The 14,104-nt window shown below is 32.0% G+C and overlaps 1 protein-coding gene and 1 long non-coding RNA gene across 2 annotated transcripts in view; one reads left to right on the forward strand and one right to left on the reverse strand.

Moving 5' to 3' along the window:
- Window positions 1–1,811: 1,811 nt before the first annotated feature.
- qless (decaprenyl diphosphate synthase subunit 1 qless) overlaps window positions 1,812–14,104 on the reverse strand; it is an 82,789-nt gene continuing 70,496 nt past the window's right edge. Inside the window, exons 4-8 of the mRNA XM_017906578.1 lie at window positions 13,759–13,900; window positions 3,530–3,619; window positions 3,178–3,309; window positions 2,906–3,100; window positions 1,812–2,769 (exon numbers count right to left, since the gene is read on the reverse strand). Coding sequence (XP_017762067.1) covers window positions 2,548–2,769; window positions 2,906–3,100; window positions 3,178–3,309; window positions 3,530–3,619; window positions 13,759–13,900 — 781 coding nt within the window. The 3' untranslated portion in view covers window positions 1,812–2,547. The remainder of the gene's footprint in view (window positions 2,770–2,905; window positions 3,101–3,177; window positions 3,310–3,529; window positions 3,620–13,758; window positions 13,901–14,104) is intronic.
- On the forward strand, window positions 9,384–10,144 carry LOC108552165 (uncharacterized). The gene is made up of 3 exons (XR_001890537.1): window positions 9,384–9,488; window positions 9,843–9,986; window positions 10,069–10,144. It is a non-coding gene; the product is annotated as an uncharacterized LOC108552165 (long non-coding RNA).

A 14,104-nucleotide genomic window follows, 5' to 3' on the forward strand; every position in this document is an offset into this window, starting at 1 on the left:
GTAGGGAAACAATTATCAATTTATATTTAAGAAATTTAGGTATATTTGCATAACATTTTATACATATATTATTACAAAATTAAAGATTTTTGATTTGATCAACATGTTGAGATATAGAAATATTAACAGTAATCAAGAATACGGTGATTTCCATGAATTTTTTAATTTACTTATGCCTTCATCATTGTAGGTATACCCATACAAATTTCAACATTGACAATAGTTTAATATTAGTTTCAGTAATGTAAAATCTTTGCACTAATAAAGTTACAGTATTCTTATTCTTACAATTCGTTGGAATAAAAAAAAAAGAAACATGTATGGTATGTTTACTTTATATTTTCTGGCAATATTTTATAATTATATTAATATAACAAAGAATCGTGTTATTTATAAATTTATTTATAATTGAATTAAAAATTAATCTGATCTAAATTCATTAATGTAATATTCATAATGACATTTTTTTAAATAAAAATTCAATATAGTTTAAATTATTCCTAAAATTAAGAATTTAAAATATATGAAAATTTTAAGCTCATATGTTATAAAATGATATTAAATGACACCAAAGTTTTGTCATATATTTTTAGATTCAATATTATATAAAGGTATAATTACTTTAAAGGAAATAAGGTCTATTTTAAATCTTGATATAACATTTATATTAAAAGGATGTTATAACATGGATTTAGTACTTCCCTGTACAACAAATAAAATAACAAACCTAACACTTCACAATTTATTAATAATGAAGCTAATCGATCTAAAAAATATTTGTTCTCAATATTACACTCTATAAGTTTGTTCTGGTATAAACATGTATTTACACGTGTTTCATATGCAAAGATATTATGGGTGCACTTGTACATCATGAATATCTACAAAATAATTGTTAAAAATACCCGAATTTATTATGAAATAATAAATTAATTTATTGTTTCAAACATTGTGGTTACTAATCAAATGTGAAATAATTTTTGGTTCGAATTTATAATAATACTACTTTCAGACTCAAAATGCATAAACTAAAAAAGGTAAAAATATTGCTTTTTCGTATGTCCAAGAGATCGAGAGCTTCATTTATTTCTATTCTTTATACCAGTTGAATGTCTTTATCCTAATATATATCTACATTTGATCATAATTACATTTTTGCATTTGTTTTATTAATAATTTTACAGAAGTGATTTGTGTTATCTTAAAGAGCAATTATATACATTAATTCATGTTATAAATATAAGTTATTATACATTTATACCTATATGTTCAGTTATGTAGTAAATAATATTTTGAGCGGTTTTTATGGAAGATGTTATTCCACTTTTATTGAACATTTTTTTAAATAAAAAACAATATGAATAATTTGACGAAAGTATAAAAATCTAATAATTTCAATGATTTATAATGCCAATTAATAATAAACAATTTATATTATGTGCAACAGGCCGAAAATACTTTTTCTATATAAGTCGAAGAATCAAGACCACATGGTCTTCTTTGGCAGATATTCTTCGCACATTTTAAACGAGATATTAAATTATGCTGTTAATTAGTATTGGTACTCTTGCGATTGTTGTTTTTCATGTTGTTAAGTGGCATTAACATATTTAATAAATTCGTTTGCTACATAATGGTAACATGAATTGTAATATCTGATTATGTTTCCAAGAAAAAAAAGAAAAAAAAAAAGAAATATACATAAATTTCACGATTATATCAATCTCTTCTTTCACAACAATCAGTTGTGATATTTCTTATTAAGATAATTTGGTATAATACTGTCATGGAAAGTTTTTCATATTGCTCGTTATTCATTGGGTGGATTTCATAACACTACAAAAAGATTCTAATAAAAGAACAATCAAGCAGAGTCACCAATTCTAATACGTTATAACTACTTCTACAAATCATTTTATTTACACTTATGATTGGCTAGTGACAATATCGATAAAATCAGGTAATATGTGCACTATAGAGCGAAGTAAACGTTATCGTTCGTTTAGTGAGTGATTTCTCGCTTGTAATTACACTGTATTCGGTAACGTTTGAACTCGAATAGAGAAACATCGTGACAATATCGCTCATATTTGAATATTGACAATTAACATGATATATCTTTTGTTATGTTACGTGTGAAATTTATAAAAATAGTAACCCGCCTATTTTCCGATTTCTTTCCTTTTTTTTCCCCATAAAATTACCATGTTATTGACAATATCACAACTATATAATTAAACTTTTATGTTATAAACATACAAGTTTAAATATAGAGCTGTAAGTATCATTAAATTGGTCAAACATATTTGTCACGAGTGTATTTAGATACATGTCGCGACACGTTTGCATTTCTTCGATATTTTTTCTTTACAACCAGTACAATCTTGTCGTATCAACGGCACATTTTGTTTCGTTTGCTGCAATTGCATTAATTGGCGTTTCTCGTGGCCAACATTCATTCTTCGTGACTACTAGTTTTCGTTTCAAGACGTTCTCTGTCGTCGTTGTTGTTTTCATACACAGTTCTTATTGTGACTTCTCATATCACTACTTCATACGATTCAATACTAAATCGCAAACTACTTGCAGACCTTTCTGGTACGGACTTTCGGCTAAAGATTGTGCAAGTTTCATTGCTTCGATGCAGTGCTTTCGTGCTAAAAATCTTGTTTGATCGAGACCTTGTGATTTATGTACTAGCTCGAACGCTTTTTCGACGTCTCCTGGCTCTTGAAATCGACGCATGATCATCGCGTTCAATTCTGGATACTGCAATAAAAATGGAAGAACGACCTTTGTAAGATTTTTACCATAATTAAAACATCTACAATTAAGACATTCTATTCTATAAATTATTTCTTTGTGTAAATTATAGATTTCTTTTTTAATTAATATATTCACTCACTCGTTCACAAGCAAAGAGTACTGGAGCAGTTGCAAGACCTAGTTTCAAATCTGCCGCAGTAGGTTTACCCATTGTTGGTAAAGAAGACACGAAATCCAAAAGATCGTCGACTAATTGAAATGCTAAACCGACATTTCTACCATATTGAAAAGCTAATTCGGCCAACTGATCATCAGCACCTGCCAACATGGTCACCTGCAGAAATATGTTCATTAATGAGGAGTAAGTATAAAATTAAATTAAAAAACATGACTATCACTGATCATATTTACCGCTTTCAAGGAATTGGCGATTAAACTGGCTGTTTTGCGATACGTTTTCGTGAGGTAATGCGCGAATCTCTCGTTCTCCGTCTCTTTAGAGCCAAGCTGCATAAATTCACCCTGCACCAGGTCCGTCACGACCTGGAAAGCACCTGGACTTGTCAATACTTATCATCAGGATTATATCACGATCCTAGAGCACGTGCACACTCTTGTGTGTCAATTATAAATATTAATATGCAACTTATTATTTTATAGACACTAAACAATTTTATTCACTGTAAGCTACTTATTTATCTATTTCTATCAGATATTCTATATTAAAATATACTTATTACATAATATGTTTCATGAACTTTACCTGACTGAGAGTGAGGGTGACATCGTCATTTCGAAGCTGGGCTATCATAATGGACGCGACTGCCAGAATATAATCTCCCGTCATTGTTACCTGAAAATTAGAAAGCGAATTTTAAAAAGAATAAAAATGCAAATGAATTAAAGAAGTTTATTTAAAAGTAACTGAAAAGAAAGAAAATGTTGATGAGGCATAAATGACCTGATTCTTCCCATAGAAAGTAACACTGACATTTTGCCTGCATCACAGGTAATTACTAAAAAGGGTAAGCGTAGTTGCTTAATGGAGTCAATTTATCACAGTAATACACTACAATTTAAAAAGTTAAAATTTTGTAAAAACATGTTTTAGGTTCATTAATAATATTTATAAAACTCCTAACTAGAAACTTCCTAGAAAAATGCTACGTAATAAGACTTTCATTCTAAAGAATACAGCAGGAAGGTTAACTTCCATTTCATCATTAACAATAAATCATAAACGTATTTCGTATATTGTAAAAGTTAAGAACGATAAAATGGCCATGCACGATTAAGGAACGCGTTTCCTTTCACTGAACATCTTTCGAAACAGAAGCAGAGAAGTTGGATCGGGCGAACGTCTGATATCGAAGGATGACACGTGTGTTTGCCTTCGTAATAATTCCCCTCTCCTCTTTCTTTTTTCTTTAAATAGCACGGCAAAACAATATCCGCGGATCGATCTGTGTTTGTACGTTAATTATCTTAATATGATAAAAATCCTTGCACCAGTTTGACTTTAGTCGAAGAACTCGATGTTCTACTCGATAGTCGAGGCTGGTTTGCAATGCAAGATGAGGCTACTTTCTTTTATTCGTCTTACGCACGGACACAGTTTGGCCCACGATTAAGGTAAAAGCGTACACAGAAAGCGTAAAATGGACGAATGTAGTGAAAAACATTTCAAACGCGGCAGATGGTAATTTTCATTATAACCTATGAATTCAGAAAAAGTAGCAGAATTACTTCAGGAAACGTTTATTAGATATAATTATTTTGGTTCGAAAACTGAAGAATTAAAATTTCATTATTTTATCTATCTAAATTCGTATTGCTAACCTTTGATAGCAGAAGAATTAAGCAAAAAAAAGTATGTTTGATTCATTACTCTAATGATAAATATAATTCAACTTCGATTACCTTGGAAGTCTAAATTTTTATTCGCAACATTTAACTACTGAAGGTAATACCTTAATTAGACAAGCTAAATATAAATTTTTCGATTCTATGCTTTAAAAATAAAGATAATAATTATTCAATCTTAATTTCTTTTTGAAAATCTAAATATTCATTTAGCACGTTAATTAGGCTAAAAACGAGGAAAGTTTTTTGATTTACTGCTCTAAAAATATAAGCAGCAAGACGAAAAAAGTTCGAGTACTGTTTCAAAAGTAAATGCTACAATTCTTAATTTCATATGTAGAACACGTTAAATCCATAACGATTAGAAACGTCTTGACTTAAATTAAAAATCAATTTAATCTCCTTCACATACTTTCCTACTACAATTAAATTGAGGTAAAATTTCTTGTAGGCTATTTTCCTATTCCGCGCTGCTAGAAAGTCGCTGCAATGCAAATAAAGGTTAGAATCGCCAATGCACGTGTTAAATCATCGAACGGTAGAATAGATCGTTGGCGACATCTCGACTAATATACGTTCAATTTCGATGTACACGTTTTGCGGTTATTCTGGTGGTAAAACTGGCAAAGGAAATCGCCCATGTCGCCAATAAGTCGCATGCGGGCTACATCACACTGAAACCACGTTTTCTTAATGGCTTTTAACATCAGTAGACACTATTCTATGATTTCTAGGTGTCACTATCTCATATTCCGAACGCGTTGAACTATTCATTTAACGTCTGATTAACAATGACAGTAGAATTCTACGAATTCTTGCCAGTCAATAGACAATTTTTATCCTTTTACTTGTTAGTTATTGTGCAGTGGTAGAATTGATACGAACATACCGACGATATACAAGCAATTCAAAGTAGTCAATGGTAAGTACTAAAAGACATTGAAATATTTTTACAATATGACAACTTTCTTTTCAAATGAACATGTCATTTCAGAATAAAATATGAGGTAGACTACCGTGTGAATGAAATATTGTTTCTCAATAATATTTCATGATGTATGATTTATTCCTGCCTAATAATTAATGCATTTATTTTGGTTAGGAAATGAATTCAGATTTAGAGGTTATGATACTGTTTGTGTACAAAGTTGCAAATTTATTTTAGGACGAAGTGCATGAAAAATTGAACCATATTTCTATCTCAAAGTGTAAAATACTCGAAATATAATATTTTTCATAAAATACTCGTAATGAATTTTATTCAAAGTACATACGTAATTTGTAATATGCATCGACTGAGTATCCATGAGAAATTTTCAATCACCATGATTGTAATTGTTAAGTTAATATTTGACGACATTTCTCGTGGCCTTCACTGCTCAATTCTGTTTAGGGTTAAAGCTTCGCCGAAGTAATATGACACGTGTTGAATATTTGATATACGACATCGTATATTCGGACATATACTCCTAGAATACTTGGTTCCGGCATAATCAATGAGCTTCTTTCTTGTTCTCTTCCTTACTTGCGAAACTTCAAGGTAAAAGGATGAAATACAAAGAGAGAAAATTTGACCATTTCGATTCGTATTATTGACTGACATCTATTGTGAGTGTACAGTAAGTAGAAACGTGTGGAACATTTACACGATTTTCATAATTATTTTTTAACACATATTTACGTCACTTTTTAATTAATTATTAATAATTAATTATCCACAATAGATAAATTAGCAATTTAAGATACGGAGGGACGGAAGAAAAATTTTATTTAGTTGGAATTGAATTTTCATTAATGGCAACGAGATTTCGGAAATTCAATAATTTTTTAAACTTTCCTGAAATATGAAAAATATTAATACTTTTGAGGTAATTATACGTGTCGTAAAATTCTCCACGTTTACGTCATTTTAAATACTTGAAATATTTCGAAAAATATAAAGTTTTGTTAAAATTTATTTGTGATAAATTATTTAAAATATTCGAATATTCGAATAATCGAATTTCATTCAACGTTTTTGCCTATCTTGTACTGTAAATATTTCCCTTCAGAAGATACGTACAATATGCAAAATTTCCCAGCATAAATAATGGGTATTGGAACTAACAAAGGAATGTAAATTTGGCATATTTCACTCATGGAGAATTATGTTCTAGAAAGTACGCTATCTATGTACAGATGTAGAAAATACAATTATTCAATTTCTTTTCAGTAATTCTACCTCTACTTTAGCTATTAGTATTAGTCTACATATATTTGTATACTTGAAACTAATAATCATTTGTAAATATTCTTAAAAATTCTTTTTTCTAAAGAAATACTCTTTCAAATAAGCTGTCAGAGCTTTCCACATTTCCAAACATTTAACAATTTTACTTTACAATACCACCGTCGTCGTAAACCATTCCAACACTTTCACTACACTATCTTTCTCAGTCACTGGAAAAGTTCGAAAAGAAGCCTCTTTCAGTGAAATTTCCAACTCAAAAACAATCTAATTCGACCGTACTACAGAAATTTTTAAAAATCGCCAACCTTAAAATAATTATTTTTCATTCATTCCAGAATGCACAGATGATCATTGGACCTGAATATCAACACTTCCTTGCAATAACATCCCTTTCATCTTCTGGAATCATGCGCAAATTGAAGAAAGGTTAAACTTAAGTACACACGTACTTATTAGGTTACATGTGTAATTCGTCTTCTACATTCTGTTTTTCCATCAAACCAATATAGACTAGAAGACATTTAATAGAGAATATTTCTAGTAGCAATGTACAACTGGTGATATGTAATACCTCGTACATATGTCGGTAATGAAGAAAATGATTGAAGCAAAAATTTCACCAGGAACGAATTTATTACTAATGTGAAATAGTAAAAGGTAAGTGAAACGAAACAGTTGCAGTAGGATTGCAATTACGTTGTAATTAATTTTTTAATTTACGCAGACGCGCTTTAAATAATAACTTGAAACATTTCGAAACGAAACATGATTTAAGCCCCTAAGTATTACTTAAGCTATTTCCATAATCACTGGCAGGTACAAAGAAGAAAATTCAAGCTACATAAGACCAAGTGGAAGTGCCGGTTAATTCGTCAGATCCAAGAACCACGTCGGCCCGTTGTCTCTTGTGACAATGGTACGAGACGAACGCGTCGTAATTTCGAGTTTCACATCCGGTATCTCCGTGTCGTCTGCTTTTCACGTGTGTCACCTGCAACGACGTTACCCGTGGGCTTTCCTTTCGAAAACATCGTGTTTTCGCGGCTTTATTGAGATATAGCCAATCGTTGCGACACACTGAGAGTTTCGCAAAGCGAACGTGAATCAGCGCGTCGGGCAACAGGGTGCAGCCCCGGCGAAAAGCCTGATACGTTTGAGGTTAGGTTTGGGAAATAATTTGCGATCGATAATACGGATCGAAATTCCTGTGCATTCGACGGAAAGAAGTCGAATAAGGATCAAGGATTGGGTACTGAGCTGCTAGAGTTCCGTTATCGTCACTGAATAATCTCGCAACGCTGAAGGAATTAATACGAGTATACGATTGGTGTATCCTTTCGGAAGGAAAGGAACATTTGCACTAATGTAAAGTTAACGAACCGTGTATAGTAACGCGTGGATTGAGCGCGATATTTGAAGATAATTACTGAAAATTGAGGAAATCAGAAAGTAAGTGTTTCCATCGCCATGTTAGATACGATAATCCAATTTCTTATTTTCTTCTGCGGAATTTTTAGAAATATTTCTCTTGTTGCTAATATCATTAGAGCTAATCTCGAATAAAAATAAAAATGAACGTTATACCATCTTCAGAATCAATTAGAAAAATTGTGTAACTATAAAATACTCGATAGTACTCATTAGAAAAATAAGATTCAGTAAAATTGGTTTACATCTGTTATAAAATTTAACTAGAACTTTATTCAAATTTATTGAAATTTAATTCAACTTTATTTTTAATTTTTCAAGATGGAGAATTATTAAAAATGCCGACGGTATATACGGTTTACTCGTAACGAAGAGGAGATCATAGTCTCAGGGTTTGCTCTTAAGAGCAATCGATGGATAAACAACACAAGGGTAGTTACCCAGCAGAAATGTTTTTCGAATGTTAATAGCTACACGATATAGAATTCGAGGTTGCATCTCAGCTCGTTCACGGCCTCGTTATCCGTGTATAATCTGGCGATAACTGTTATATATACACACATACGCAACACCTCTCTCAATTAGTGTCTCGTTAATGCGCCAATGTTACACAATTCGTTAGCCCAGTGCTCCGTCCAATCTTCGACGAGAGACTTTCGTGGACGTCTTGTCGGCTTTCCATTTCTTTGTAACTCGTTAATTCGTTCCTCAAGGCCGTCACACTTTTCAAACCTCCCGAGGAATCACATGTTGTGCCGAGCACATGTGTTTACAATGCGGTGAATGCGATTTTATGTTTGACGTGTCGGAATGATCGCTTATAGTTTCGAGATAGGAACTCAAGCATGCCAAAGTAGTTCGAGCCAACGACCGCTAGTATGAATGTGGCGCTGTGATCTTGCGGACATCGGTGGAGATGTGTTATGGTATATAAGAAATGAAACTTAAGTGTACGTTTACCTTTTTTGCTGTAATTACACTGTGAACGTTTGCATATTTCGAACGTGTTAAAATATGGAGATAAAATATATGATATATGGAAATACAAAGTATATCAGACATGAATATAATATCTATATAAACGTGCGAATCCAGGCATAAAAATGTGGACATATAGCAAGAGCGTGGGATATGCAATAAGTGTCTAAAGCATAATAAAATTGAAGTAAAGTATAAGTATCTTTCTCCATGCTAATTTCAGGTAACTGATACGTTCTATCTCTTTAAAGTAATATATAATTCGCTATCGTATAACGCGGTGAAAATATATTTAAATTTGCTTTGAAGGTGCTATTTATCTTATGTCGGATTCTCGATGACTTTACGTTGAAAAATTTCACCGATTCGTGGAATAGTATTGAAACTGGAAATTCCCATTAAAATCTTATTTCATTTCCGTATCACTCTATCTCGATTTCCTTATGTCATTAAGAAATAAAATGCACAACATAAATAGCATATAAGTAAAAGCTTGCATGGACGAGATAAAATATACACAAGCATCTACAACCTACTTATAAAACACAAATTAATTGCCCATTTTTTGAAATTTTAGTTTAAACACCATTAACATGAAATACAAATGTACTGCAAGTAAGATATAGCTGAGAATAATGGAATAGGACTATGGAGTATCACAAACAGCCTGATTATTCTAACAAGAAATAAAGAACCGTCTACATTACATGAAATTATAAAGGTTAATTTAATACTAAGGTTGGAAATGTCTTTTTCATCTTTTGTACCACTAGAAGAGATCTTGAACCACTTGGTATTCATAGGTTACTGAATGCTTCTTTTATCACGCGACCAAGAGAAAATATGTCATGCATTGTAAAAAAGTAAAGATGACCTTCATATCTCATAAATGACGTAATTCTCGAAGAATAAGGAATATAAGCTTTATTAGAATAATGGCCAATATGTCGTAACAATCTTCGGCTGTGGCATTTGTTTTCAGAAACAAACAGGTAATCAGAATTATGATTTTAACGTAATAAAAATGCCATCGAGATTCTTTAATTTCGCATTTAAAGCGAACAGAAGACTCGATGCTAAGATGTGAATACAGATGAACACCATCGTTTTCATCCTCTACCTGTACCATGTCCAATTGCATTTATGTAACAGGTAATGAAATGTTATGATATAACACCTGTTCTTATGATAGTGATGAATAGCTTGAATAATGTACTCATATTTCACCTCTTTCAGATTTAGAATATTAACACTAGAAGTACCTAGAAAGTACCTACTAACTATCCTAAGTGACAGGTTTCAGATTTTTCCTTCTTAACTTTACTGGAAATGTACAATTACCTTTGGTAAAATTAATACTGACTTTTAGTCAGGTAGATGATTATATATACCTATATATTCTCATCATATGTCATTGATTATTATTATCCATATATATACTATATTTAGTGCTATGCTGTGTATTCTGTACCTTAATATTCAATACAAGTAATCTATCTCTTATCATTACATTTCACCTTTGCATAGCTCTAAATATAGCTTCTGATTTTAATTCTAGTAATTCAAGTAATCTTAACTTCTAGTCAATTATTATTAAAGTTAATTTGTGAAAAGTAAACTAATTGGTTAAAATAATATTTGAGAATGTAAATACACATGAAACAAAGCAGTATCTAATTATATACGTGGTAAGTCTGCAAGGTTTCACCCAAACAGGGTATCACAATTCTCCAGTTAATGATCATTATCGCGATTATATTGAATTCAGTCAATGTTGCCAATCAAAGTGTTTCAACACCAAATATTTCAAATTACATAAGAAGTTACTGAAATTTATAGGCTTTCCACTAAATGATAATTCGTGACCAACTTCCCAACAATCTGTATCCTTTCTCTGTTCATATGCACGTCTGTATATGTCTATACGTGTTGCAAGAACGCATAATTATCTGGATATTACAACTACACGAAATATCTGTAATACCTGGAAATTTTAAAACATCGAGTTTCGCTGAAACTACGAAACTGCTCTGATTTCGTAAAGGAAACGTCATAATTTAACGGGATATCGAAAATTAATGTTTTCTTCATATCTTTTACATCATATCTTCGTAATACATTTTATTCCTTTTTAGGAAATCTTTTGATCTTTTAAGAAATGTCTTTCCAAGCATTTAAAAATAATCGTGACAAAAAATCTATGGAATCACTTAATTTTCCCTTGAATTTCGTTAGAAAAATTTTTGTCACGCGATTAAAATTCGATATTTCTTTCTTTCCTTGGTTTATTAATATTTTTAAAATAATATTTTGAATTTCGTTCAAATTGGAAAATTGAAAATAAGATAGAATAATATATCATTAATGAAAAGATGATTTAATTTTATTATATACATCTGATCATAAAAGAAATTTCTATTTTCATTTATATTAATTGAAATACAGTAGAATTAAGTTACCCAGTAGAAAGCTATAGATAAAGATACAGCCTAAAATTTGTACCTCTTTTTATTTCAAAATTTCCTAATATATTTCCATATATGGAAATGCTATCACTTAATTATTTTCCTTTATTATTATTTATTATAAATTATTATGCAGATTAAACGAAAACAAATTTGTCACCGTTAATGTTATCGTCAATCGTATATGTAATCGTTAATGTTTTCGTACAAACGAGCAAATTACCGATTACTTCTTTCATGATTAACAGAAGACTGTCGACAAATCCTCTGTTTTTCTTAAGTTGAAATTTGACCTGCTCTCGTGTCACCAAATTGCTATCTACTCCTATCACATCGAGTTTCCACCATTTTATCTCACAATTCCAATTAACAGTAGAATTACCGATTTTTAATGGGTACCTAACTATAACGTGCACAGATTATAGTAATTTCAGCGATACGATGAATATGAGTGAATATATTGATTACAGTTCTTTCTTAATATAAGTTGATACCAATTTTATTCTTAAAGCAGGTGTATGTGTTCTGTGATTGCAAAAAGGAAAATTCTGGGACCAGTCATTTTCACTGGGTTGGTAGTTCTAGTGTTAAAAAGAAAATAATTTCTGATCCCAAATTCGATTCATCTAATTATGCTAAGAGAACGAGACAAAACTCATCCAGGAAGACGAAATTCGATTATTCGGAAAGGTGTGTTACGTTCGAGTCACTGGTACCAAGAATTCTCATTGAGAAAAGCCACCAGCTTTCGAGCTAGGCTCACGCTCTTTCCAATCCACGATTAATCGTGTTACACGTTCTCTGCCAAAGAGCGATGCGAGTTGATAGCCGATTCGCCTTTTGGAAATCTCGCCGAGCGTGGATCGCGGGCAGACCAAACGAAGGCACTTCCGGTTCCAGGCCAAGAAAGCGTGCACGGTCAGCGCCGCCATGAATCGCATTAGCCTCCTTCCTCTTTCCCACCTCGTATCTCCCTCTCTCTTTCTGCGTTATTTCAGAGAGAGTTTCAGTTTTCATCGATCAACTCGCATCGATCGACGAGAAGATATCGAAATTCACGGTGCATCGTGTGTGAAACGTCCACGTGTCTGAGATGTCCAAGCAATCGAATAGAAATCGACAGCTCCGTGTTCTGTGGCTAGTGACGTTTCGTGGAATCGTACAAGAAGAGGAAGAACGTGCGATGCCAGCAGCAAATTTGTCAGATCAATTTTTTAAAGCACGAAGGACACATCACACGTATCTCAACGTTGCTTCGACTCCACGAATTTCCTGAATCCTAATCTACTATAAAATTTACAATTTACAATTTTTGAATGGAATAATATGACTCGTAGAAACGTCCAAGAAGAGGAAGAACGTGCGATGCCAGCAGCAAATTTGTCAGATCAATTTTTTAAAGCACGAAGGACACATCACACGTAACTCAACGTTGCTTCGACTCCAGAATTTCCTGAATTCCAATCTACTATAAAATTTACAATTTACAATTTTTGAATGGAATAATATGACACGTAGAAACGTCCAAGAAGAGGAAGAACGTGTGATGTCAGCAGCAAATTTGTCAGATCAATTTTTAAACCTTATTGGAGGTGTATAAAATTTAGTGGAAACATGATGCCAGCAGCAAATTTGTCAGATCAATTTTTAAACCTTATTGGAGGTGTATAAAATTTAGTGGAAACGGTTCAAACGAAACCTATGGTGCATGGAATATAATTCAATGTAAATTAGATTTTAAATCAGAAGATTCAGGCATTAAGTTACTAATATTAAGTTCGCTCAATGCTAATTGCTAAGTTAATGTAAATGATTAATGTAAAGTAACTCGGAAATGAAATGAATATAAATTAATGTAATTTAATTGGACGAAGATATCGTATCTCTCTTTACATCTGGTATGAAAGTATTTTATATTCATACCGAGGCACGTGGGTTTAGAGGAATCGTTTAGCGATTCATCAGTCGATGAAGATAATCGTTAATGAGTGAATGGAATGTAAAATTCGTCGAGTCCGAAGATCTTACCTTTTTTTGACTCCAAACGACATTGACCGAAGGTTTACCACGGCGGAAGTCAGGCTGGTCGATTACGTCGTCGTGGATCAAGGAAGCGTTATGGATCATCTCGGAGATCATCGCTACTTGCCGCTGCGAGGCCAAGAGACCGCTGAAACGAAACGATCTACATTGATCGAGTGTTCTGGAATATTTTGGGATCTTAAACGTGATCGAAAAGGAATAATTTCCATTCTTTGTCAATAGGAGTCCCAAAGGATCTCATAGATCATTTACAACCGTTCGTTCTTTTGTTAAATAGTTTATAGTTTATAGTTTTTAAGATATTATATATACATATAATATTTTTCTCTCT

Source organism: Eufriesea mexicana, unplaced genomic scaffold (genome assembly GCF_001483705.2).
Source record: "Eufriesea mexicana isolate 0111107269 unplaced genomic scaffold, ASM148370v2 scaffold5561, whole genome shotgun sequence".
NCBI lineage: Eukaryota > Metazoa > Arthropoda > Insecta > Hymenoptera > Apidae > Eufriesea > Eufriesea mexicana.